This window comes from Cygnus olor, chromosome 19 (assembly GCF_009769625.2).
Source record: "Cygnus olor isolate bCygOlo1 chromosome 19, bCygOlo1.pri.v2, whole genome shotgun sequence".
NCBI classification, from domain to species: Eukaryota; Metazoa; Chordata; class Aves; order Anseriformes; family Anatidae; genus Cygnus; species Cygnus olor.
The window spans coordinates 6,090,412-6,117,493 of NC_049187.1; the positions used below are offsets into that span (position 1 = coordinate 6,090,412).

General features: G+C 52.4%; 2 protein-coding genes across 9 annotated transcripts in view; one reads left to right on the forward strand and one right to left on the reverse strand.

Moving 5' to 3' along the window:
* CRAT (carnitine O-acetyltransferase) lies at positions 1-16,527 on the reverse strand. Of its 3 annotated transcripts, none has more exons than XM_040531130.1 (15): positions 16,198-16,527; positions 14,284-14,386; positions 12,848-13,111; positions 12,263-12,381; positions 9,892-9,945; positions 8,729-8,894; positions 7,979-8,153; positions 7,309-7,487; positions 6,132-6,232; positions 5,573-5,692; positions 4,955-5,077; positions 4,607-4,742; positions 4,069-4,131; positions 3,413-3,550; positions 1-2,857 (listed from the first exon to the last, which is right to left on the reverse strand). In XM_040531130.1, exons 1-15 carry the CDS (start codon positions 16,371-16,373, stop codon positions 2,642-2,644), a joined length of 2,133 nt encoding a protein of 710 aa, XP_040387064.1. In that variant the 5' UTR covers positions 16,374-16,527; the 3' UTR covers positions 1-2,641. The 3 variants fall into 3 exon arrangements, with proteins under 3 accessions (XP_040387064.1, XP_040387065.1, XP_040387066.1); XM_040531131.1 differs by having other exon boundaries at positions 14,284-14,375; positions 16,198-16,288; XM_040531132.1 differs by lacking the exon at positions 14,284-14,386 and having other exon boundaries at positions 16,198-16,382.
* PTPA (protein phosphatase 2 phosphatase activator) overlaps positions 15,450-27,082 on the forward strand; it is a 24,801-nt gene continuing 13,168 nt past the window's right edge. The window contains exons 1-5 of one of the 6 annotated variants that reach the window (XM_040531140.1): positions 15,450-15,468; positions 18,614-18,714; positions 19,996-20,082; positions 25,051-25,176; positions 25,887-26,004. In XM_040531140.1, coding sequence (XP_040387074.1) covers positions 18,628-18,714; positions 19,996-20,082; positions 25,051-25,176; positions 25,887-26,004 — 418 coding nt within the window. In that variant the 5' untranslated portion in view covers positions 15,450-15,468; positions 18,614-18,627. Of the gene's footprint in view, positions 15,469-15,623; positions 15,650-16,635; positions 16,780-17,705; positions 17,727-18,102; positions 18,487-18,613; positions 18,715-19,995; positions 20,083-25,050; positions 25,177-25,886; positions 26,005-27,082 lie in introns of those variants that run through there. The other 5 variants (XM_040531142.1, XM_040531139.1, XM_040531137.1 and 2 more) reach the window with 5 other exon arrangements.

Below are 27,082 nucleotides of genomic sequence, written 5' to 3' on the forward strand. Positions count from 1 at the left end.
AAAAAAAGGAGAAACCTTGTAATGATTTTAGTGTCCTTTCAAGCACTTCAAAAAAGTTTTTCATCTGAATTTCACCTCCATATATCCTTAAGAATGCATAAAATGCTTTAAGAATCTCGTCTTTCACTGTGATACTGTTCTTCTTGCAGGTACTCTGCTGAAGCTAGTGGGATATCCAGATTTAGATCCAAGACAGATCAATCCATCTTCTGAGATATATTCATAGCAGAGTGTGCTTCTGCTTAATTTTTAATAGGCACTTTCCTTTGAGACCCTTTGCCTTTCATAAGACAGTAGAAAAGGGTCAGTTACAAATACTTAAGTGGCAATACTGTAGTATCGGTGGTTGAAGGCATTGCAGACACAAAAGTAACTCATCCCCTAGCACAGAGGCTGATTCAGTACTGGGGAAGGATTACTTTAGCAAAACAAATATTTTTCAAATTAAAAGGCTCCATAAAAGTAGATACTGTTATTTCAGCAAGGTGTGGTCTTTTATGTAGTATTTACAATAGCTTACACTTTGATAATACCAAGTATCCTCTTGCAGTTTTCAGTCTACTTCACAGCAGAGGAGTAACAGAGCAGGGATGTGTGTTCACAGGTTTGTAGCGTTCCCACTGTGCGTGTTTTTTTGTTTTGTTTTGTTTTCCCCACTATCTTACTCCATTCAGGATTCTTCTAAAAGATCAACTAAATCCATGTAAATGATGTGAAAGTGGCAGTTCATACAATCACTGGCTGTGCAGGTGAGTTTCAGTTAAATTTTCCTTTTTAAGGTTTATTTAGGTATATGAAGATTTAAAGTAAAATCCTTTTAGAAAAAAATGCAATACGCGTGTGTCTTTCAAGAAGCAGATCAGAATAATATTTTTCTCTAAACTGGTTTAGTGCAAACTTCATATATGTTTACCAAGGCACTTTGATCACGTCCCTTGCTAGTCTATCATCATAAAAGTAGCAATTATGATAAAATATTTCCCTCTAACAAAACAGGCCATCAGACTTGTAATGCTTCTTGGTTATGGTGATGTTCTAACAGTCACATCTTGAAGGGTGTGCAGTTTAAATATTAAATTAATTCCTGTTGCAGAAATAGCACTAGAATTCTTCATTACCATACAGTTTTACTAAATAAAAATAAAAGGAGCCTGGATTCTGGCAGATTGATTGGACGTAATGCTTACAAAAGTTCCTATGCTAAAATTGTATGTTAATGTTTTTTATATAATCTTTTACTGTCTTAAGTACATCAGCTGAACATGAAAACGCTATTACAAGCTCCATGTCTTTCACAGAATAGAGCTGGCACAAATCTGAGTAACGCTGCAGTAAGAAAGAATTCCAGAAAAGGTGCTGTACTGTTACTGCAGAACAGCGGCTGCTAAAGTGGACAAACATGTAAAGTGCCTCCATGTTCTCAGCTTTCTTCCTCTTTTCAAGTGTTTCTGTGCCTCTAACACAGAATGATGTGTAGGAGGGATATTCTGCAGCTGATTTTTCTTTGGCTCTGACAGATTTGATTTCTGTGGGCCAAAATCAAAAGTGTATTCTGGAGTTGCTGATCAGAAATATTTCTGTTTATCCACAACTTAGGCATAACCTTTTATGCATAAATGTGGTTTCTGAAAGCAAGGTATAAAACCACCTTAGATGTAATGTGTGCCCTGAAGGAGAATAGGCATGTGGCTCTCTGACTAGTAAACAGAACGTCAGCATCTGTTTCTTTTCCTCAGCTCCAAAGAAAGGTACAAAGAAGCAACTGTTCTGCTAAAACGCATAGGCAATTCCTTTTCATCTCCACAAAAGTTAAAGTACCTAAAGCCAAACTTAGCAAAACCTGTGTGAGAGAGAAGTTTTGTATGACTAGGCCTGCAACAGCAAGCTTCGACAAAAAGCCCAGAACAAAGCAAACAGCAACAAAAAACTACCTTAGCTTGTAGTGGGTGATGTACTCTTGTTAGTTGGGTCAGTGCAACAGAAAGGAGATCTCAGCATCTTAAAACAAGGGGAAGGGAATGTTCCCAGGCCTATAAAGCACATAATGACCAGGTGTCTGGGGTTAGTAAAGTGCACTCTTAACAAGACTGGGTCTGCTCTGACTTAAGAACTTCTTTCTCCCCTTGCCAAAGTTCAATGGTGATGTTTTGCTGGAGTATACGAAAACTCTTCAGACAAGTTTCAAAGATGCTGCACTCTCCAGAAGACTAAACCGGAAAAAGGCTTGGTCTTACAGTAGTTCCATCATAAAACAAACATTCCCTGCTTTTCCTGGAGAAGAACTCCCTTCCTCACCAAATGGATTTAGATACTGGTAAGGACTGTGCTTTCTATATTCTTTTACAGTAAGTTCCATAAAAAGATCCTATTTCAGTCCTCTTTGAGGACAGGAAGGTGCACTTTGCATTGATGGGAGAGGACAGGTCAGTTCCACTTTGGTTTAAGACAATGCTTCCTCTCACTGCACAGTCTAATATCTGCGGATGGCAATTCTGTAATGTCTTGCTGAAAACAAATGGTAGATGCCCTCCTGGGTTCCAGTCAGGGCAAGCTGTCCTCTCAATCATTTTCTGAGGAACTGGGAACTTCAGTGCATGAGGGACAGCGCCTTTAGCTGGGGACTGTGCATCATATTTGCCTCTTACAGTTTGGATTTGGGAGTGGACTGGAGCAAGATCCTCATGTCTAGCAGTGCTTTCTCAAGATAATGTGCCATACGAGCTGCGTTTGTGTCAGCACAGCTGTTGAATGCTGAAATTGCGAAGTTGATGTGTTCATCCATCGGGTTGTAACAGACTCCGTAGCCATCTGGAACCACGGGACCAAAACACATCACACAGTCTGTCTTTGCTGGGACCTGTGGAGACAACGTAATTAAGCTTCTAACTAGCCAGACAGAAACACAGCTATCAAATGCTAACAACTGTGTCAACAGTAGAAGAAACTGCTATCTCATGAAAATGCTCTACAGAGGGCCTTTTTGGTCAGACACACCTACCAGTGCACACGTATTTGCTGGAGTCTGCCATTTTGTAGTAATTTGATTTCTTGTGCTTCCGCAAAGGAGAATTCTCCCCAACACGAGCTTGTAGTAAGTCATGAGTAGAACTTACTCAGTAAGAACCACAGTATGGCAGATAAACAAGGCTATTTTGGCATCTAACTCTAACTGATACCACTTGCATGTAGACACCAAGCACTGCAGGTGATCTAGGTGTTGGTTATGCTGGTGTTTTTACAGGGGTGAGAGGCAGCAATAAGATCAGAGCTGCAGCTTAATGGGATAGGTAGCAGGCTTAAACTTTTCTGTCCTCAAATGGAGATTAGTTTCTAATGGAAAGGGATGAGGGACAAATGTGGGGAAGGAAGGCAATGAACAGAGCGCTTCCATCGTTGCTCAAATGAGGCCTACCTGGCTGGTTGAGAGATTGAAGTGCATTGCAACAGCATATGCTGTGTCCATGAACAGCTCAGGCATGCTCACTAGGTCCTCAATAGCTTGAAGCTTCAAACCTAAGAGGTGGCGGTCTATTGCGTTCCCCCTTATTGCCTGTATAGAAGGAAGAGTAGGTGAGAGCTTGTCGTCTAGCATGAAAGTGAGCAACACTATCAACTCTGGGGAAAAAAACAAAACAAAAGCATTTCTAAATATCTGTCAAGTCTACAACTGGGTATTGCCTTTAGGAGCAATAGTCAGTCTTGTTTCAAACGCCTGACAATTAAACACCCCAGTGGAACCAACCTTACAGTTCCTGCCTATGTGCCTGTGGTTTAAGGGGGCCTCATGCAGCTGTCACATTTATTAGCTACAATGACAGTGAAGACCAAAGCTATTTTGATATTTGTTTTTTTAATTTTTCTCCTGTCACAAGGGGCACTTACACTGCTAGCTAGAGAGAAGGCGTTCAGGCAGTGCCCTAGAGCACTGTCAGATCAGAGTTAGCTCTGTGCAACAGCACTAATGGCCACATTGTTATGCCGTAGAGATAATGCTCTTTAGGTCTCATCTTTAGCCAGAACCCCCATTTACTGTGTAAAACCCCAAGCATAGTTGCAGAGATCACTTACCATATCCGTGTATTCCCTGTGGGCCTGGGTAGCTCTCCTCAGCAAGTCTGCTTTCTCCTGGTCCTGAGGAGAATACACAGATTGTAAGTTTTTGTCCAGAATGGGTAACCTCATTTTGGCTGTTCCTGTTGGATGGGGGCATTTCTGCCTTGTGTATCTATGTTAAACTGATGTTAATCTTTAAATTGTTGTTTGGCTGTGTTACATCACTCTGAATGTAACCATTCAGAGTTCTCCATCCATCAGCAGGAGAACTTAATACGAGTGGCTAAGCAGACTTCTAGAAGGGAGAGACTTCTTTTCGGTAAGATTAGATAACTTCACTTGTATCGAAAGCTAGGGAAACAACGTGTGAGAGGACAGCCAAATGAAACCCAAGGTGTGCAATTATATGCTCCAAGCTGTGTTTCAGTTTAACCTTTCTATCAGGTACAGGTCTGCTTAGCTGAAACCAGCTGATATAGGGTTAGCCAAATAAGTAGCTTTCCTTATTTTCTGTAGTGGAGTCCTCTCACTCCACTTCTTTTGAGATCCTCACCGATTTGTCAGGGTTGTCCATGGATTGCACAAACTTAAGAGAGTCGACAGAAGTGGAGCGGATGGTGTCTGTGCGGCCCAGACGGAACATCCTTAGCGATGCACTCTCATATGTGGCACAGGCGTGGCCATACATCCTGGGAGAGGGAGAAGAAAGTCAGAATTGTAGAACAGTTTGGGTTGGAAGGGACTTTAAAGATCATCTTAATTCCAACCTCCCTGCCGTGGGCAGGGACACCTTCCACTAGACCAGGTCAGCCTGCTAGAGACTCGTTTGTGACGCTTTTATCGAGCTCACATATTTGAGTCTGAAGGTGAAGAGGTTGAAAAACTATGTTAGTGGTCTTACCTGTAATATGCTAGCTGCAGGGCCAGCTGGATAAAAGCATCAGGACTTATCTTTTCTGACTTGGGGAAGGTTTTCCCAAACTGATGAAAGACCATGACTTTAACATCCAGGTCTTCAACCATTCTGCAAGGAAAGAAAGAGGAAGTGTTCCTTCACCCTGTTGCCTATTTTTGTAACATAAAGATATGACTTGGCTTCCATGAGGCTGAGAGAGAACAGGGTACTTGGACCTGATCTACGCAGGGACCCACAGCTCCATCATACACAGAGCCATTTAGACAGCATCATGGAGGTGAGCTTTTTTGGCCACTGCTACATATCTGCACTGAGTTAGATGGGCTTACGTCTTTGTGTATATCTAGTAACCCTAGCTGGATCCACTAAAGCCTTGCTCTTTCTCAGTAAAGTGGGATGGATGAGCAATTGCCCCTTTTCGGCACCTTTGTTTCCTCTTGGCAGGTGTCTTTAGCGTGCTTTTCAGCTAGGTTCGATGCTGTTGACCCAAGAAGTTACTTGGAAACGCCCCTGGTTGCAGCAGGGGAAGGCTGACATGTTTCAAATGGGGGCATGAGTTACTCTGAGTCACCGGAGTGCAGACTTCTGAGTGTATATACGTACATGTTGAGGTTCTGCTTTGCCTTCTCTATGTCGTTCTTGATTTCTGGAGTGATGTTAAACCGCAGCTTCTTGGGCATTGGCAGAGGAATCATCGGTGATCTCATCAGTTCAGGTTTCTTCCTGCTCAGAAAAATGACTACCTTTAACCAGTCCTTTGATGCGAAGTTCAGCTAAGCACAGTAGAACCTGTGCAGAAATGCACAGGAGATCAGCCCTGGCACTTTGTGACGCTTGTCACATGCTGAAATATTCACGGTGCCATTACAATGCTTTTTGAGGGCCAAGAGCAGTCTCTTCCGTGCCTCCTGCCCAAAAGGAATGCCTCTCCCAGGCAAAAGTGCTGCTAACTCTGAACAATGGCATTCCCTAACAATGGAAGCAGCGTGAGCTTGGACACTCAATTCTCATCGTAAATGCAAGAACTACTATAACTGAATAGCATGCCATTACCCTTCTAGAACAAACTCTTGGTGAGCTAGGAAGAGGCATGTTCTTGGGGAAGCAGGTGGTTTAAAACCTATTTCCAAAGCCGAGGAAAAGCAGAGAAGGCAGGACTCACGTGTACTCCACGATGTGATCCAGAAGAGCAACGATGGGTGGGCCTTCTGAGGGAGCGTGCTCGTATACGAGACCACAGGAGCCGTCTTCAGCAATGATGAACTGTGAGAGAGAGTGAAGGAGAGTGCTGAGGATGGACATCCAGTACGTGAAGCAGGAGCTACCCGGAGAGAGCTCTTAGTATCTCACTGCTCCATACCAGAATGGACAACGATCCTTTTCCTGTGTGCTCGAAAGGTAACGCAAAGGTCTCATTTAGCAATAGAAGTCTTTGAGCAGGTCTAGAAGGATCTGATAGCACTGTTAGTTTTGCAAAATTAACTGGATAAAAGAGTGTGCCTGATAGCTATACTGGTGTGCTCAGTGCCTGGCACTACAGAGTGGTTCAATGGATTTGATTTATTTAGATGCACACGTAATACAGGAATAATATCGCCATGTGCTGACTTAGCCTTACTTTTCAATTAGCTGAAGCATCTAAGCTCTATCCCATCGATGAAGAGTTCCAAATAGGAATAAAATAACTGAAAACACAAAGAGTTCAGCAGAGATGAGAATCTTTTAAAGCACCACTGTGACAATCTGTGAGCCAAGACAGGAGAAGCTTGAATAACAGCTGCTCTTGAACGCTCTTGACAAGACTGAATGGAGAAGAGAACAGAGGGATGCTGTGGGATGGCAGCTGATGCTTGGAAGAAAAAAAACAACGAAACAAAACACCACCACAACCAAAAAAAATAATAAAAAATAAAAACCTAAACTCTACAACCCTGGGCAGCTTCTGGCAGAAACAGGAAAAGTGACAAGCCTAGGGAAAATACAAGAAACAGACCTCCCTATGTTTGGGCTGCCTCCAAGCAGATGAGGCATTGTTCACCGCAGGCAGAAAATTGATTTACAAGGAACACAAAGAATAGCTACACTGAGTAAGCGTGGGCAGAGGCAGTGAAAGGAATGAAAAGTCCCTGAAGCAGGAATGAGTGTTTGTGGTGACAGCAAGGGAAACCAAAGGATCGCATGCTGTCAGCTTCCCTACTTTGTCTCTCCTATTTTTGCACTTTGGTATTAAAGAAACTTTCCTGCAAAAGTTTCTGGATCTTCTTGGGCCCTTATAATCTCAGGAAAAATCATCTCTGTCAGACCCACGTCTTCAAAATCTTTAGAGCATCAGCACTTACTTGAAGGGTTTTGTCGAACCATCGGTTCCCGCTGTTCCAGCGGCTGCCTCCACCGTGCAGCATCTGAGCGGCCACGCGGCTCTTGTAGATGTCCTCAGACACCCGTGGCATTGGGGCGTCAAGGCAGACAGTGCATATGCTCTTCTCAATCGTACGCACAGATTCCTTGTTGGTCTTATCTGGGAGAGAAAAGGAACAGCAAATAAGAACGGGGAGATGAAATACTTCATCTTAATTGGAGAGAGATTGGAATTTGAAAGAGGAAGTTTGAAGGATGCAGTGTTGGATCCCCGTTGTACCACAAGGCAGTATTTGTCATTGTGGGGTTAATCAGTTACTACAGTTATAGGTAGTTGGGTTGCTACAGCATGCTGCATTCAGCCTCGTATTTTCATGGTTCTTACATCTCACCCATTTGCAAGGCAACAAACTCAAGGATTTCAGGTTAACGCATCAAACTTCAGACTTCGTGTGTGTACCTTATAAAACAGATAAAGCAACACTTTGCAATGAAATTGTTTCTTCTTTTGGGGTGGAAAATTCACATATCTGCCCAGACCAAGCTTCGAAAGCTTTCCGAAGGAAAGAACCGAGCAGAGCACAGTGGTGAAGCTGGTATTCAAACATCTGTGGTGTTTGTTAGCACTTGCACATCGGGGGCTGCACAGACCTTTCAGAAGGTTGTTGTAAGCTTTTGCCCAGCTGTTTCGGTGGTTGGTGGTGAGGATCCCGATAGGTTCTTTGTTTGTTTGGAGGGAGGTGTTCCATATCTTCTCCAGCTGAATAAAGAGCTGGTCAGTGGTAAGGGGACTTCCATCGCTGTTGTAAACATCCAGCTCAAAGAACTGAAGGTGAAAAGAGCAAAGACATAGTGAATGAAAGAAGTCTACCTGCAGAAAAAGGGAGCAGCCGCTCAGAGGAGGTAAGAGCTGACCTAAGAACGCAGCTTGTAAGCAGACATTTGAAGGATGTTCAGAATTGAGAGACTCAAGTCCAAATTCCCTTGCAGGACGTAAATACAGCCCAGGTTTTAAGAAGCTCAGAAACCATGGTAGTGAGGGCCAAGACACCTGAGGAATTCCCAGTTCCTAGACTCACCCACCACGGTAAAATTTGTTACTAATTTCCACTTGCGGTTTCCAATTTGAGACCCAATCTCCTAAGTCTGGACTGAGAGATGGGAATTGCAGGGACAAGAAAAAAAAAAAAAAAGCTTTTTTCTGCCTCATCCCTTGCTCACATGGGGCAATCCCAGCTGTTGTCCAGCTAAGGCCAAAGAAGATAAAGGAAGTTGGAATGCATCCCTGGTAAGGCAAACCCTGTGGGTAGAGACTTTCTGTTCGCTTTTCTCTAGCGGCACAGCTTGCTGAGAGAGACACGTGCATTGAAACAAACCTTGAGAGCCCAAGAGCTGCCATACCTGGAAGTTGTGAACCACTGTGATGTGTCTGGACTGCTTCTTGCCTTTGGCGTAGTTGACAATGGAGTCCCGCTTGGGCCCAGGAATGCGGCAGGATGAGAGGATCTGGTAGTACTGGTTCATGCAGAGGGGCTTCCCACCCATGTACTCCACTGGAAGGGTCTCACTGGAGGCACAGCAAGGTAAGGAATGACGGGGAGAGAAAGCAGCAGTGAGAAGGCCTGCACTCCCCCACAAAACTGGCACAGGATCAGCCATGCAGCTGCTACATCTCCCTCCAGTAAGACCTAAATATGGGTGCTGGTGGCGTAAAAGGGCCATCCTTCCCCATTCCTACTAAATTTCTTAACAGGACTCGCAGAAAGTGTCTGTTTGCTGCCTTTTATTTGTGAAGGGGAAAAACACTGTCCCCTCTACAACAGCAGAGGAATAGATCTGTGGGCCTCCTACGTAGCTTAGCATACACCATGCTGCCTGCAGAGAAGAATCCAGGGCACGTTATGCTGGGAGGTGTCTGGATTCCAGTAAAATGGCAAAAATAGGTTTTCAGCTATAATCTAGGGTGGTGGGTGCCCGATCTGCTATGACTTGTGAACCCGATTGGGCCTCAGTCATACTTCAACTACCCTTCTCATGGTTGGCCCCGAGCCCTGTCTGAATTTGGCTCTAAGGGTGTGACGTTGGCAGTGTGTGAGCAGATGCTATTTCGGGAACATAAATAATGTATGTTTGGCAGAGATTTGTTGGTGCTCAGAAGAGAGAGGGTAGGGAGGAACGAGTTTCTCCAAAGCTAGCTGGAAGATGAGAAACACCAGAAACCCAAAAGGAGAGAGACAAATTCTTGCTGCCTGAGCTATAACTTGTTCTGTGGGCAAACTCAAGTCTGCAACTCCACAAGACTGTCAGGCTCGATCCCTTCAAGCGTGTTTGCATGCCAATGAGAGTGTTAAGGTAAACAAAGAACATGAAGAAAGGAAAGTAAATTTGCTTTTCTCTAGCAGTGGTGACCTTGGCAGTAAGCAACAATGTTGATTACAGTATCTCTTCTCAAATATGTGCTGTTTTCTTTTGGCTTTCTCTGTAAAAAGGAGATTAATTGACTAGACTAGGCCTCTCCGTGACAGTAAGGAACATGTAAGAAGTCAGGAAGGTTGCTAACTCACTTGTCAATCATGGTCTTGAAGTCCAGGATGCCCTCGATCAGCTTGGCAGCAAACCTGGAAAAATACCAAATGCAACAAATTTGAGATTCAGACACGGAGTATCTGGGGCTGAGGGGTTAGCTGATCATCACGAAGAGTAGCAGAGCTTCTCTGCTCCGTAGGAAATTCAGCTTTTCTGCCAAGCCCTTGTTGTGTCCAGCTCTGCTTAGCTGATGCAGTCACTATGGGGGTTTTAGATTGAGATTGCTGGATAGTCCAACCATGTGGCACTTGTTTTTTAACGTGAGTATATTGCCAGGGAATTCTAGGCAACTTTAAAGAAAGGGCATAGTTTGGAGGCATAACTGACCCTCTAACAGATGCATTTTCTACGATGTGTTTTGATTTTTGTCATATCCTAGTTCAGAGTCGTGGCAGTACTGAGAAAAGGGGACTTGTGCCTCTCCCTGGCCAGGAGCCAGCTGTGAGTTTCAAGTTCAGCCACAGCACTATCTCTGTATCCAAGACTCATCGCTGCTGATTTAGTTCCTACCCGCTGAGTGTTCTGCTGCTGATGCAACCCTAAGAGCATTCCTCTGGCACCGAAGGGTCTGAAACAAATGCAGGTATGCTGCACGCCGACACTTCGGTGCTGGGTTTACTAGGATCAACATAAACACTGCAAATGTCAGCTCCCAGCAGGGAGGGAGCCTGTGACGAGCCACATCAAACTGCTTCGCTTGGGAGTGACAGATGGGCCTGCTCCGGCCTGGGAGCTCCCACCCAAGCACGGGAGGAAGGAGGCCGGAGGTCACTGTGACAAGAGGCTGCAGTCAGCTGAGCTTCAAAGGCTTCCACGTGGTAGGAGCATTTGGCGTTTGCAGGCAGTGTCACCTAGGTTTGCTCAGCGTCTCCATCCCTCGTAAAGATCAAAGGCAGGAACTCTGAGAACCTCAGGGCTGTTAAACAAATAAAGCGCATCTCCGCAAAAGTAGTTTTCAATGAAAATTACTTTGAGTTACTTCAGGAAGATACTGAAAAACCTGAAGAATAAGACAGCTGGGGAACAGAAGCGGGACAGCCTGTGCTCTGTTCCAGAGAGCAAAGAGCCTGGGAGCAGTTAGGGCTTCAGTGGGAGACGGTGGAGAGGTTTGGTAGTTGACTTACTTTCAGTCAGCAGCGTTGCCTGATTGAGGACTGAAGAATACTTTCTAAACTTGCCCTCTGATATCTGAAGCTTTAGCCTCAAGCCATGCTGTCGAGCTTCTTTATGCAGTCACAAGATGTACGAACACTTTTAAACTGTATTTTATACAGGAGCCCATATTAACATGAAGCTGCTCCATTCTACTGGTTGAAGCACCGATAGGGTACTATCTACTGTTTAGGTAACGTGAGGAAATATGAGCAAGAGTTTTCAAAGATGTTTGTGTGATCTTGCGCTGTGCTGGTAAGGCTCCCCCTCTGCACCCTGGTGAGGTGTGCGGAAGGGAGGATTTGTTCTCACCCTCGCTGCTCCCCTGGCTGGTGTGGGGATCTGCGGGGAGCCGTGGTGACGTGTAACGGTGGGAAAGGTATTCTTGTGTAAAGGTCAGTGCAGAGGTCAATCGCAGATGGAGTTTGAAACACACACGTGGAGGTGGTTAAAAATTAAAGGGATCCCACGAGAGAGAGGATACGACTCAGAGGCTGGTGCAGGAATGAGCGAGGGAATCAGCTGTGTGCGTGGGCAGCAGTGGGCTGGAGCTGGCCGGGGGACACTGATGCTCGCTGGCAGAAAGGAGCCAGACAAAAAGCAGGGTTTGATTGTAAGGGAGCTGGGGATGGAGAGAGGGTGGGGACTGTTAGTTTTCCAAACCATAAATCTGCAGGTGAAATGACAAAATAGGGGACAGTCCCTGCAGCAGCCTCCCCCATCCCTAAGAACTAGCAAATTCCAGAGACGTTTGTTTGGTCTCCCTTACACACCTGGCCTAGTTTTCATATCTCCTTCAACTGCACACGCAATCTGAGCGCCTTCTCGTCTTTCGTGTGTCAGGTACATCCTCACAATGTCTCCAGTGAGGAGGCGTTGGCCATCGTGCAGTGAAGATTTGTGCTGAAGCAAAGACCAAAACCTAGGTTTTGAGTCTCAGCTCGGTGCCTGAACCACCAGACTCCTCAGTTTTCTGCCTTGGTGAGATACTCAATCTGGTGCAACCAGGATTTTCCTTAGAGCCTACCACCCTTTCCTTATCTGTACAGCCCGCTTGCGCAGCACAGACAGGCTATCAAATTAGGTGATCGCATGCTCGTTACTCCCTTTCCCAGTCAGCCTGAACACCCTCCTCCCTGCCCGGTGGAGGTAGCTCATCCCATCTGAAGCCCAGGGGAAGGCAGAAATGGACTTTACCTGAGCTGACCTTGTCGATCCAGAAAATCCTGCTTAGGTAAGACCACACCAGGGCTGGAGTGCACCACGACTGGCAGGCGATACTCCAGGTAAGCTGTCTTCAGCCACCAGTCGGAGAGCTGGGATGGAGAAAGGCAAACATGCAGGCACGGCGTCTGCTGCTGTTTGACCCAAGCCCAGGCGAATGCTCTCAGCACGCTGCCCCCAGCTCTGCCCCACACTTTGCAAACAGCGTTTGGGGATTGTGCTTTGCTTATGGAATGGTAGAGGGGGATTGAGGCAGCGGGGGCTCTTGGTGCAGGGCTTGAGCAGAGAATTTCTTTCAACTTCTCAGGGCAGCTGTGCGATGCTAACAGGTTAAGGGATTTAGTGACCACAAACAAGGTCAGGGACTCCCTGTTTCGTAAGCTCCGCTCACCCAGATCCTGGTGAACTTGCACAGCTCAGGGAGGCCAGCGGCAGGCTGGTGATGAAAATGATGCAATAAAAACACAGATCCCAGTGGATGCAGCCAGCACATCGGAGAGGTGTGCAGCAGACCGCCTCCCTCCCTAATCAGCGCCCGGGGCCAAAGTCCCGACCTACCCAGTTCTCTGTTTTCTTGGCTCTCCTCTCCAGGCCTTTCTGCAGCCTCTCCCCGACGCCTCCCGGCTTGCGGAACTCGGCCACCAGCTCCTGCGTGTGGTTCAGCTCCTCCTCGCTGATGATGGGCTGCAGCATCTGCAGGTAGCGGTCCAGCGTCTGCTGCAGCGGCGGCACGGGGAGATGGGGCAGCGCTTCTTGATGAAGCAGGAATCTGCCCGGGATCTTGCCTAAAGCCGTCGGCTTCAGCAGGCCATAGGGCCTGGCCTGTAAAGCACAGAGCACATGTCGAGACACAAGTTCCCCCCGATGTCCGTGAGGTAGCAAATAACCCAGATCTGGGAGTCTCCATCCCAGATTGAAGGTGCACGGAGGTCTCAGCATGGGAGCAGAGCACACGAAGCGCCGGCGCAAGGTTCAGGTCTGCTGGCTGCATGCTCTAGCAATCTCTAGTCTCGTCTCTAGATGGTTGTAGGATCTCCCAAGGATCTCTGCTTGATCTCCCGAGATCCTGATTCCCATCTCATCAGAGGAAACACCGCCAGGATAATGAAACATCTCCCACTGTCTGGGCATGTTTCAGCTGCGTTTGACAATGTCAAACCCTTCCATCCCATGGTAAGTGGGAACAAAGTAAATTGTGAAAGAAATTTCCTCTTAGCCAGAAACTGTTTCATCGCTTCTTATGATGTACAACAGCGTCGTACGATACCCTCGTGCCAAATCAAACAACCCTTTACACTTTGAGGAGGCAGAATGTAGTTAAGGCGAGTCAAATCTGAGGCACGATTAACTCCCCCCGCCCCAGCTTTGGCCAGGGATGGTTTATCACCAGCGACGGCCGGGGAGGACTGGCTGTGATGTGCTGGCCCTGGGGCAACGCTCCTTTGTGCTGGTGAACCCCCCAGTTCATGAAGCACCCAGCTATTTTAGGAGAACCTCTATCCAGTGGTGCCGTTACGGATCTGGCCAAATTATAGGGATCTTTGGAGAGGGGTCAGAGCAAACTGTTCGGGAAATCGTGGCTGACGTCAACAGGCTGCACAGATCGGACAGGGAGCAAAAGCCCTTAGAAAGCACCGCACCAGATGCTCTTCTACAGGACTCTGGACTTTGCCTGAGGATGCAAAGCCAGTGAGAAACATGCCCTTTGCTTTCCAAAGCAATAAGAAAATAGGTGTCCGCCAGCCCCCGCCTCCCAAGAGTTAAGCACAGAGAAGAAGAAAGCTACGTCTGCAAGGTGACAAAAGCCTTCTGTGCAGTGCTGAGCCCCCAGCGAAAATGCTCTACGCTCCTCGTAGGACCTGCTAAGAACTATGGGGTCAAGATCTGGGGAAGGAATGTTAAAAACAAGAGAAGGGGGAATTACTGAAGCATGAAAGGAGAGGGGCTGGGAAGAAATGAAGGGGGTTAATCATGGCAGCGTGGGCATACTGTACCTTCTCTGCTTGCTTCTGCTTCCTATCCATGGCTGGGAGGACAGAAATGATCGTAAAGCTCTCCCTCGGCCTGTCTTGGTTTCCTCTTCCCCCTGACAATGTGCTGCCCAGGCAGGGCGTCACCTCATTAGCAAAGTGCCACATGACTGCTCTGATCAGAGGGCTAAAGGCCAGATGCAGGCCCGGGAGAGCCGGGGGTAATCCGGGGGTAATCGGACCGTCCGATTGCATCAAGCGCCGCAAAGGCACCTCTTCGGGAAGCCCTCCCTCGGCTGCTGCCCGTCAGCCCCGTGTTGCCCGTTTGGTGCCTGCTGCTCTCTCTTCGATCGATAGTTCTGGGCCCCCAGCCATGGCAGAAGTGAGGGTGCTGGGCATGTTTTTCCCTCAGCACGCAGGAGCGGTGAGGGGCTTCTCCCTTAGAGGCTGCCTGCAGTGAAGCTGCAGCGGCCGGGGGAGGGAAAGCAGAATATCTGCGGGCAGGAGGGACCCCAGGTTCTGTCCTGGAAGCAGGCGGCACCAGGGGGACAAGCACGGGAAGCACTTCTGTGGGTGACGGAGAATTTAGTCCCTTTACTCAGGTAAAGGTGGCCAGAAGGTGTTGGATGAGAACAGCTCTCCAGCAGGAACGGGTCAGTGACTGCGTCAGTAGGGGAATTAGTGGGGGACAGGAGCAGGTTCACTTTGGGGCTAAAGGTGGTGTCCTACTGCCCTCGCCCCCATGCACATATGATCGTTATTGCAAGGCTGTGGGGAGCTCTGGGCCACCAACCCTTAAAAAAAGAGTAAAAAAAACTATCTCCAAAGCAGGGCACCAACAGAACTGTGCTGTCGCAAGGACTATTACCCCATCTTTATGTCTGTCTGATCTACTGCGGGGCAGAGGAGCAGGTTTTAACGTAGCTAAGATCAAGTATGATGATCCCAAGCAAAGAGTTTCATATTTCCCTAGGGTTAACCAGGAAAATCCCAAACCAAAGTGAGAACACCCCAATTTAAAAGCACGGAGTGGTTTTGCATCTTTCCTCTTTTACGTCCTCTGCTTGTTTGGTGCGAGGTCAAAGCGCAGCGCTTGGTGGGAGGAGGAGGAGCAGCGATCGAGGCCGAACGGAGGAGGCAGCTGGCAGCAAAGACAGCACAGAGCCCACCTTCTCCCCACAAGCGACAGGGAAAACGAACACCAGCGGGGAGCGGGGTGTGCAGCCGTGGCCAGCTCAGGCCGGTGCCGCTCCCCGGCCCCGTTCCAGCTCGGCAGCTGCCCTTTCCCAGAGCCTGCCAAGCTGCTGGGAAACCCACCTGCGGGCTGGGGCTGGAGGGCAGGAGGCATTTCAGAGCCGTGTCCGATTCCCAGCACGGCTGTAGGTGTCAGATGGCGGGGGTTTGTCTTTTCTTTTAAATCAGAAACCGGAGCCCTCTCGCACCCCGAGAAAGCGTCTCGGGGAGCGAAGCCGTCACGTAGCTCTCGCTGTCTCCCACCGCCGCCTCCTCCCTGGGGGATCTGCCCGTGTGCGGGGCTGGCGGCTCTGCCGGGGGGGCGCCTTCCCCTGCCTGCTCCTCGGGAGGGGCGTTGGGACGGGCGGCCCAGGGGGGTGCTGGGGTCACCGTCCCCGGGGGGGCTCACGGCCAGGCTGGACGCGGTGCTTGGGGCCAGGCTCAGCGGTGACACGGGTGGCAGGGGACGGTTGGACCAGCTGATCCCGAAGGGCTTTTCCAACCCGACGCACCCAGAATTACGTTCCCTCACGGTTTTAGGGTTCCCTGAACGCCAACCCCGCAGGGCTGCGCCCCCCCCCCCCCCCGAACGCCCCCTGCCCAGCCCCGCTCCAGCACCCCCCGTCCCGTCCCGTCCCGTCCCGGGCCCGCCGCCGCCCCCTCGCCCGGCCCGGCCCGGCCCAGGCCCGCTGGGCCCCCACTCACCGCCGCCCTGGCCACGAAGGCCAGCATGGCTCCGCGCCCGCCGCCGCCCGCCCGCCGCAAGGACACCGGCGACACCGGGCGCCGCCGCCACCACCGCCGCCGCCGCCCCGCTCGGCCGCCAAGGGGCGGGGCCGCCCCGCCGCCATCTTGGAGCGGGGCGAAGCCGGCGCTGCCATCTTGGATAAGGGCGCGGCCCCGCCGCTGAGGGAAGGAGGTGGTTTCTGAAGGGCGAGGCGGCTCCTCCGCAGGCTGCTTTGCTCGGGGCTCAGCGAGGCGGCGCCCTGCCCGCTGAGGAGCGCCTCTCCTCCCTCCTAACGCCGCTCAGCCGCTCCCCGCGGCGCCCTTCACAAACATGGCCCTGTGGGCAAAAGCCGTGCCCTACACCAAGATGGCGGCGCGGGCGCGACGGTGGCCGGGAGGGGCCAAGGCGGCGGCTGCCTGCCGCTGCCGCTCAGTGCCGGGCCCGTGCCCTTCTCAAAGATGGCCGCGGGCGGCTTCAGCGCGTCCTGGGGGTGAGAGGGGAGAGGTGGCGGCGGCGGCGGCCGGGCTCCGGGAAGATGGCAGAGAGCGAGCAGCGGGCAGGTGACGGGGGGAGCGCGGCCGGGAGCCGCCGGGGCCCTGACGGGGTCCTGGGGATTCGGGGGGCTGGGGGGGGGCGGCTTTTTGGGGGGTGGCGGGGGGCTGCCCCGTTTCTGGGGGGAGAAGCCCTCTTTTTGGGGGGGGCTGCCCTTTTGGGGGGAGAAATTCCCTTTTTGGGGAGGAGGAGCTGCCCTTTTTTGGGGGGAAGCTCCTCTATCTTGGGGGGGAGCTCTATTTTTTATGGGGGGGAGCTCCCCTTTTTGGGGGGAAAAGCTCCTCTTTTGGGGTTAAAACTCCCCTTTTGGGGTCTAAAGCAGCTGGTACCGGGCCGGGGGTGGTCCCTGTGCTGAGGGGTTTGGGACCGCCACAGCAGGCCGGGGCTGGGCTGTGCCGCCCACTGGTCGTGCCTCAGTTTCCCCGTGGTGAGGGATGGGCAGCACCAAGCCCCTCTCACGGCAGGACTGGGACCGGGACCGGGCTGGGAGCGTGTGGGTCCTGGGGCCCTGCACCCCAGGGCAGGCCCTGGCCTCCTCTCGGGTCTTTGCACGTCGTTTGTGGCACCGAACAAGTCGGCGTTTGCCTTTCCCACCGCGGCTCTGGAGGTTTTCACTGCGCTCGTGCCATAAGCTGCGTTATAAAGAGCGCCGTCATCATGGTGCTAATCGCTGGGTGAATTTTCAGAAGGCAGGGACACGTCTTTCTTCTAAATTCCTCACATCTTGTTCCTCTCATCCCTATGTCCGGGGTTTTACTGGAACCTATGATCAGGGGCAAACCTAATGCCCGAGGCAGGTGATGAGCCTCCATCAGTTCTTAGACGGAGAATCATTTCTAAGGTTACGTGACAAATCTGTAGCAGATTCTCTGTGGTTCCTGGGATTTTGGGTTCCCTTTCCCCTGATGTGCCTGTTTGACAGTGCTGCTCTGCTGCTTCTGGGGAGTATCTCGATGTAAATGCAGCCTGCGATGTTTTGGGGAGTTCCAATTTGGAGGAGTATGCTGCGGAGTCAGTGCCTGAGCTTGTTGGAGCATGGAGAGCAGCCACTGAAGTGCTGCCAGCGCTGAACAAACGCCTGCAGGTTTTTTAGGATTAAAACGATGAACTGGGCGACTGTTAAGAGAATTCACGAATTCACATTAGCACCCAGTTCCCCTAACAGGGGTCTGCTGCACCGCCTCATGCTAATTAAAGTTGCGCTTATAGGAACGTGTTTGGGTTGGGATGCCCAGGGGAAGAGCTGCGTTAGTGATCAGCACGCACATCAAATGTTATATTAACTGGGCTCTGGTAGAGCTTTACGATTTAAATGCTTTTTGTAGCTTCTACCTGGAAGGTACTGGGTCCCATCAAGCCCCTGGGCTGGGGGCTGCGGCTCTGGACTGCCGTCCTTTGAATCGTTCCTGCTTTGTCTTTGCAGGAATTGTCCCTTTTAGGGGAACGTGGTTTGTGCCTAGCACCCTAAAAGCCAGGCAGGGTTAGTTTGTCAGGGAAGTTCAGTGCTGCAGCATGACCCGAGGTTTGTCCTCCCTGGGCAGAAATAATGAAACTAGCTGCATGTTGGCTGTGCTGGCTCCTGCAAACTTCTCTGCCTGGATTGGAAACGTGTCTTTAGTAGTGAAAACAAACGTAATGCAGCCTCCTGAAGCCCCGAAGGGTCCTTAGGGGAATGTTTCCGGGGATTGAGAAGGATACTGTTTGAGCGGGACACGGTGAGATAATGGCGCAGGCTGGGATGGGTTTGTTTGCTTTCTGTCTCCTGGGAAATTACTGCTGATTTCTAAGAGAGGAAGGTTATTCTCCGCTGCCTCTGTTTTACTTCTTTCTTGCATCTCGCAGGCACCTCGGAGGAGATGGCTCCTCCCATCCAGCAGAACTTCATGATCCCCAAGAAGGAGATAAACATCGTTTCTGACATGGGCAAGTGGAAGCGCTCTCAGGTATGGCTCCGGGTTCAGGGATAACTGGTGAGTGCCAGGTCCGGTCTGGGGACAGCCACTGGGGAAATCAGGCGCGGGCAAGTAATGAGAAATTAATTGATCCGTGTTAAAGAGGGAGAGTCACCGCCTGTTTGTAGGAAAATGACTTGGCAGGGGGGTGGTGCGGAGCCTGGCAGCCAAATGTTCTGAGAAGGGTGTGAGCCAGGGAGAGCCCAAAGGCTGGGGGGGACTGGGGGCGCGTAAGCATTGCTGCTGCTCCCTGCCAGTGTGCAAGACTAGAAGCTGGTCTCTATTTCGCCCTACCTAGCCCTTTAAGTTATATCAAAACTGGGTTTACCCCGCACTGCTTGAACTCAGCTTGGACGTGGTCCTGCTGCCTGCCCTCTAATAGCATCGGGCTGGGTGGATTCCTGGCGCCTGCCCACCTTGCTCTATGGAAGGGGCCAAGGCCTTCAATTTCCTGGGTAATTTTTGTTTATAATATGCGTGCGGCTGGCGGGGCAGGCAGCTTCTCTGCCCTCTGCCTTTGAGGGATTGGGGTTATGGCCCAGACTTGTCCCTCCTGTTGGTCCTGCTGCTTAGGAACAAGTTCTTGCTTGATGACTGATCTGAGAAGCTTAAATTATAGGCAGGTCTTGAGCAAACTTGTGGATGCAGCTCCCTTTACTGAGGCTCCTGGGCTCAAGGGCTTGCTCCTGACCAGGATTTCTGTTCAGGAGGGTCCCATGGAGGAAGAGATGGCAGAATGCTACTCTAGCCATTTCAGAGACTTCGAGCTACTGAACTGCTCTGGATTTGATGCTTCAGAAGCAGCACGTTTAAAGGAAATAGCAGTCTCCCATTTCTCCGTCACGCATGCACACGAAAGGAAGGAAGGAAGGAAGAAGGGGAGATAATGGCACGGGTCTGGGAGAAGCAGTGCAGGGCAGGATGTCTGGACACAGCTGAGACTCTGCAGAGCCACGGAGTTTGAATTTGACCCGATAAGAGGCAGGGAGCTGAGGGAAGGATTTCAGGGACGCGTGAGCTTTCTTTGAATTCTCCCCCCTGTAATTTTTGCGGCGATGCAGAGCTCTCAGTGCAGTCACCATCTGCCTCTGAGGTCTGCCAAAAATAGCAATAACCTCACAGCAAGCCCCGCGCCCTGGGTGTCTCCAGGAAGGCAGCGCTGTGTTCTGGGAAGGGCTCCCTCGGTGTGCAGGAGTGTTCCCATGCCACGGCGCTTGGTCAGACAGACCGTGGGTACTCCCTAACGCCCTTCCCTCTCGGGTGTGCTCGCAGGCGTACGCGGACTACATGGGCTTCATCCTCACCCTGAACGAAGGCGTCAGAGGCAAGAAGCTGACCTGCGACTACAAAGTGTCCGAGGTAGGAGAGGAGCTTGGATCCACTCGTTTCTCCCTTTTTTCTGCTTTTGTTTTTTTTGGTCTCTACAATATCTTTCCTAAACAAGGATTGAATTGGCAGCGTATCTGGGAGCCAGGGAGACACAATGTGGTTGAGCTGCGTTTGGGGATGCAAATGTCAGCCTGCGATGCTCCCCCCAGGATGCAGAGGCCCTGCGTGTGCCTATAGGGTAGGAAATCGAGCGAGTTACAGGTGCATGGAAACTGCTGATAGAAAAGAAGATGCAGAAAGGACGTGTTTCGTCCCTGCTTTTACAGTCTGGCTTCAGCCGGGGGTGTTTTGTAGATGTGGTACTCCCTGCTGGCTGCAGCCAAAAGGCTGAGATGGCTGTTCTCTTCCTGCTTCTCCCGCTGCCAGAGAGGGAGCTGGGTGACCTCGTCCAAGTCACTTCTCTCCCTGTCCCTGGGCTTCCTCGTTGCTCAGGCTGTGTTAACAGCACCCATCTCGGCCCGCACCACGGCTGAGCCGTGCGAGGTCTGGTGTGTGTGTGAGCTCAGGGCATGCCCAGCTGGACCCGCATCCCCAAGTGTCGTGCTCAGGGCTGCAGGGGCCAAGGAGCATGATATAGAGCTGGGCTGGGGGGAAAATTCAGCCCGTGGGCCAGGATTGCCCGTTGCAGGTGACCGTTGCCTGGCTCTGCCTGGTGCTGGGCCACTCTTAATGCCCGTTCACCTTTCTGCGGCACAGCAGGGTCATTTGGGGCCGGCGTGGGTGTCGGAAAGGAGGGCAGGCACCCTCCCTGCTGTCACTGCCTTGGGTAAAGCTGTCGCGAGGTCGCTGGATGCCGCAGCGATCTGCAGAGCACATGCTGGCCGCCTGCTTCGCTTCCACGTCGCGTGCTGAATTCTCCCTTGTTCTGTGTTGCAGCGAGGAGCTTCTTGGGTATCTTTTTACAGTTGGAGCTTATCACAGCCGTGCAAGACAGCTGGGGGCGGTCTGCCCAGGGAAGATCTAGGCAGAACGGGAAGCAGGCTGGGGCTGTGTGTTTGTAGGTTCGTTCTCGTGTGGGAAGGCAGCCTGCGACGATCTTTAACCGAGTCCTTTCTGTTTGAAACGTCGGGCATGTTAGGCCCCTACAAGGAACCCGTGTGCGAATGAAGAACTTGCTTGTAGTTCGTGGGGGGGATCGGGGATAATGAACGCCTCTCTAACAGGCTTTGTGGGCGTCTTTTGTTCCGTTAATTCGGCAGAATGTGCCGTCAAATGCCGCTCCTGCTTTCCGCTGTTTGTATTTCACCTCTGAGTTTTGTCTTTGTCACGATCTTGCTCACTCACAGAGCAGTTCTAGGGAAACAAAGCATTAAAAAATGAACAAAACAAAGGGGGAGGAAAAAAAAAATCGCTCTTCCTCCAACCCCTTTGAGCCGGCAGCCGTCTCCCAGTCGCTGTGTCAGGGCTGTGTCCGTGCAGCAGATCCCTCTCGCAATGAATGCGCTCCACGTGCGGCTCCAGCACGGGCGATAAACAAGAGGTATGGTCCCGTCCGCCTGGGAAGCGGCAGGGAGCGCGTCCCGTTATCCTCGCACGGGGGAGAGCACAAACCTGTGACTCGAGGCACAGGTGGAGCATCCCCTGGGCTGCCTTGTTGACGAGGCTGCCCGCTCGCGCGGCTCCGTTTGTAGATCAAGCTGCTGATCCTGGCTTTTAAAGGCTCGGCCCCTTGTGGCCTCTGCTTGCATCTCCGCTCTGCTTTCTTCTCTTTTGCTGTACCTGCTGCCGATGTGCTTTTGTGCCGTCCCATCTTCCTCCCTGATCAAATGCCGGGGACGCCTTCCTTTGGCAAATGACCTCCTGGAATTCTTTCTGCTGAACGCGTATCCGCTGCGACTTACTGGTAGTGCTTTGCCACGGGGAGAAACAACAAAAAAAAAAAAGAGCGTGGTCTGCTCCGCCTGGAAAGAGGCAGCCTAATGCTTTCCAGAGTGGTGCGTGTCGATACCGAGCTGTCTGCTGCAGCGAGAGCCGGATCCTTTGGGGGCTGAGCCCCTTCTGAGACGTGCTGAGCTTGCTCTGCTCCAGCTGAGAAACTGCGCGGAGCTGTCTGGAGCTTTGCTGGAGGCACCTGAGGAGCAGCGGTAGCTGGGTGGGTGCCTGGGGCTCGGGCACGAGGCTGCGGGGCTGACAGGCTGCGACCTGCCTTCTCCTGGAGGGAGCGCAGCTCCTGGGGATCTGTGCAGCGACTGCGGCCTGGGGCAGCTTTTCAGAGCTGTGACTTGGCTCAGAGGAGCAGCGCAGCGAGGGGAAGGTTAATTTTGGCCGCGAGAGGTGCACGCTTGCCTTTAAACAGCCCACCCGCCTCCCTGGCACTGGGAGAAGCTGGCCAGCCTGGTGACTTGCTCTGGCTCTGGGAGGGAAGCAGCAAAAGCCCTGAATTAGCAGCTCCCTGCTCCGGCAGGGCCCGAGGAGCCCACTGGGGCAGGCTCGGTCCCTGCGGGCAGCCCTGGCTGCTGCGTTGCCTCCTCAGCACCTCCGCCTGCCTGGCCCCTGCTCCTGAGAGATGCTGACAGGTCTCCGCTCCGCAGGAGGCTTGGCGGCTTGCCTTTGGGACCCGTGGCAGGCTCACGGTCAAGGGGATGCAAAATCAGCACAACAGGAGGAGCAGAGAGCTGGGGGGGGGCTGTGCGGCTGCCCTTGCTTTGATCGCTGGAAAGGTAAAGGCAAAAATAGAGCTTAAAAAACCCAGCCAGGCAAAACAGGGCTGCAGCGGCGCTGATGGTTGTGTTCCCGTAAGCTCTGCGCTCCCCCTCCCTCCTTCCCCCGGCTGGGGTCAGCCCTGCGTGCCCGAGTTTCCTCTGCAGGACAATGGGAAGCTGCTGCTTTTAATAACCCCCCCCCCCCGCCTTTTGTTTTTTCCAAAGGGCTGCGCGCCCAAAACGAGCCGCATCTCTTTAATTATTTATTGGCGTGGCTGAGCCGGCAGCTGGGTCCTGCTCGCCCCTCGCGTTCTGCGGGGCCGGGCTTCTTAATCCCTTTAAAGGCAGCGAGTGGGGAAGGGGAAGGGGAGGTTCGGCTCTGAGCTCCCCCAAGGCCTGCAGGAGGATCTGGGGAGGGGGAAGGAGACCGAGAGGGGTTGGAAATCCAGGAGCCGCTCGTAACGAACTGCTGGTGCCGGAGGATAAATGACCGGCACGATTTAATTCTTTAATGCAGCCCAGTGCCGGGGACGCCCTTGCTTAATTGGAGGGGAAGGCAGCAGCCGGGAAGGGGTAGGGCTGAGCCCGAACCTGACCCGGGCAGCGGGGAGGTGCTGGGTTTCTGGGGTGCGTTTTGGGGAGCCGAAGCAGATGGGGCAGCGCTGCCTCGGTCCGTGCGGACCCTCAGCACCAGCCTCTGTCCTGCTGCGTCCCTTGGTGCACCTGCACTGCGGACATTTGCGCTCCCGGCGCGCTCGGGTCTCGTCCTCCCGCCCCGTGTCACCCCCTGTGTCCTCGGCTCCCAGGGAGCACCACCGGAGGCTGAGCTGCTCCGAGGCCGTTCCCCCCGGGGCAGAGGTGGTGGGGATGGTCGGCGGCTCCTCGGCCGCGCGCCTGTCTCTCCTCCCTGCCCCCTTCGAGCGGCACTTCAAGGGCTGCAAACTTGCTGGGCTCGGCTGTTTGCTCGTCCTCCCGGCAGGCAGAATTGAACCGCAGCCCAGGAGACCAGCCGGCTTCGCGCGGTCGATGCCTCCAGCAAAGTCAAACCAGCCGCCGCTTCTGCCGTCCTCTTTGTCCCCGCGAAGGAGGAGACCCCTCTCGAGACAGGAGCCTACGCATTGCCCAGGGCCTGGCCAGCTGCTGTGGCTGCTGACGGCTCTCTGGCTGCTTGGAGGCGGCCGAGGAGAATCCCAGACCCCCTGGCAGGCTCCAGTGGTTGTCAGCAAGGCTTCCTCGAGCCGCTCGGAGCCGCTTGCGGTGCTGCCTCGCGGCGTGTGGCAGCGTAGCGGTTCCCCAGCTCATGGGCAAGGCACGCAGGAGGCTGTGTGCGGCCCTGGTGCTGACGCTGCAGCTTGAGACGCCGTGCTGTGTTGCCTGTGGCTCTCTGCACCTCGCTTCTCTTCCTTCGTGGCCACAGCAGTGCCTTCTCCAGCCGCTCTCCTATGTCCTGCACAGGTTCCTCGCGTTGTCCTCCCAGCAGCGGGTGCAGGAAAGATGGCTCTGCTGCCTTGCTGGTGTGTTTGTCTTCCCGTCAGCTTCATGCTTGTGTCGAGACGTTCTCTGAGAGCCCAGGGCTTCTCGTCCTCGCCCTGATGAGGCAGAGAGGCTGTCTCTTCCCAGGGGTGGGTTGTACTTGGGCTGTGCATATTTGCAAGGTGCCGTGAGCACTGGGTATCGTGGGGCTGGAGCTGCCCCGTCAGCCTGGCCGGTACGAGCCTGAAGCCACAGGGACACACGAAGAAGGTTGAGTTGGGCCCAGCTGGGTGCTGTACAAGTGCAAACGCCCTCTCTGCTGGTCCTGGCTCCCGAGACACCCCAGGACAAGGATGAGAGGCCTTGGGAAGGGAAGTTCATGAGCAGGACCACACAACCAGCCACCGGTGAGGATATGCTCCAAGTGCTGTGGGACGCGCAGGACCCTAAAGATGCAGAGCCTGGGTTTTGTGCTGGAGATCCCCGAACTGTGTGGCAGTTCCCTGCTCGTCAGTCCTGTACGTCCTACAGCTGGGAGATTGCTTCAGCCCTTCTCCCTGAGGTTTTAGGGCACAGTGCTGTTGCAGCTCATGAAAGGCTGTGTGGGCGACTGGAGCCTGCCTCGGGCTGGGCTTTGTACTGGGCTGATCTGAGGGGAACGAGGATTGCCTGGCCTCTGCTTTTTGGGGAGGGTTGGCACATCCCATTCCTGCTTAGCACCCTTGGGAAGGGTGGCGTGGGCATAGTACAGGGCAGGGGTGTTGGAGCCTGAGGGGTTGTTCTGTTTCATGTCTCCGACCCCTTCGTCTCCTTGTCTCTGCAGCCCATTGAAAAGCTGGTGGCTCTTCTGAACACCCTCGACAGATGGATTGATGAAACTCCGCCGGTGGATCAACCTTCTCGCTTTGGTAACAAAGCCTTCAGGACCTGGTACGCCAAACTAGACCAGGTGAGCGTCTTTCACGTGTGATGTTAAATGCAGCTCCTGCAGAAGGGCAGCAGGGTAACGGAATGGCTCCATCACCGTGTGTTACACGGGTGAGCTGTGAAGGATCCACCTCTTTCTTGCCATGCATCGCTTACTGGTGCTGCCCTCTCCTCTTGTGATACCATACGGTCTGTATAAATGCTCTTGGCTGAGTCTCCGAGTCCTGAATGAGCCTTGAGGGCCCCCCAAACCCAAGGAAGTCCTTTGCTTTGTAACTTCCCAAACAGATGACAGAGAAGATCAGAGGAAGGTTGCGAAACTGCCTGACTTCCTTCAGCTCAGAGCGCTTTTCCTGCACCGAGCTCCGGAGGTGGCACTGGCAGAGCCCAGGCAGCAATGTCCCTGCGCGTGGCCTGCTGCTCTGCTAACGCTGCTGTCCTGGAGATGGCCCAGTGGGTAGCTGGGTTGATGTACCTGGGTGGTGGAGGGTTTCTTTTCTCCAGGATGCATGTGGCCCGCATAAGCGTTACAATGAGCTCTCCCAGAATTACTCCGTCTCTGGAGGTGACTTCTACAACAGCAGGATTTGCTCCTCGCTCATGCTGACCCTCGCTGTTGGAGGGGTGCACCACTGCAGCTCCCCTTCTGCAGCAGTGTGAGCAGGGGGTGACTTGTCCCTGGGGACCGTGACAGGTCTGTACTCACTCGAGGGAGTCTTTTCTGTCTTCCAGGAAGCAGAAAATTTGGTGGCAGCGGTGATCCCCAAGCATTTGGCCAGTGCTGCCCCAGAAGTGGCCGTGTACCTGAAGGAGGCTGTGGGGAACTCCACCCGCATCGACTACGGCACAGGTACCTGGGCATGCACAGTGGTCAGGGCTGGACTCCTTTGGGTAGCGACCCTTTGGAGCCTGGCGCTGCGTGTATTTAAATGCGTTTTAGCAACCGTTTTTAGTGCCAGCTTGCCACAAACACCTTCCTCCTCACCCCTACGTTCATTGTGGGCTAGGACCAAAGGGCCTGGGAGAGAGCTGGGGCTGGGAGCAGGGCTGTAGGAGCAGCCTTAGCACATACAGCTGTGTCACACAGCTGATCCACAGCAGGCAGTTCAGAATAAAATACAATTGCTTGAGTTGTGACTAGAGTGGGAAGCAAGTTTGTGGTCAGTGGGAAGCGCTCGAGGTCTGGTGCTCCCTTGAAGTGACGTCGCTGCTTACAGGGGGACTTTAAAATCTGAACATTAAAGCATTTTGCACCAAACAAGGTACTGAATTACGGGCTGGAGTAATTGCGCAGGCTGCAGTTAGACCGAAATCCAGCCTCGTTGGTATGAAACCATGTGGTTACTCCACACTCTGCTCCTCTGTCTGGAGGACAGGTGTGCAGACAGGGGTGTCCTCACCAAGTGGCAGGAGGGCAGGACGTTGTGGGTGCGAGGAAACCTGACTTCGGACTGGGGCAGGGGGAGGAAGAGGAGGAGGACGTGGGTGAAAGGCTGAAGAGCTGGAGGCTGAGCAGTGCGTGCTAGGAGAGCTGCGACTCGCCAGCACCAGGGGGAGATGTTGTCTTTGGAAAGGGACCCACAGGCTGGGATTTTGTCAGCCTGGGGAAGGAAATTCAGCCTTTCCTCCCCTCCTGCGTGTCCCAAGCCCGTGTCCCATGTCCTAACTCGCAGTGCCTAGACCATGGGTACGCTTTGTTCGTACACTGGGAGCTGCATTTTACAGCGTGGAGCTGCTGATCTTGTGCTCTTCCTTGTTCTGTGGTCCCTTCCACCAAAAAAACATCGCTCTGATTTTGCTGGTTGTTTCTTTCCCTGCTGTTAGCTGGAGGACCAAGCTGCTGAGGGTCAGCCAGAGATCCCGGTACCTTCTGGGACGGACTGTTCCTGGCAGCGTCATGGGATCCGCATCCTTCCGACACAGATATT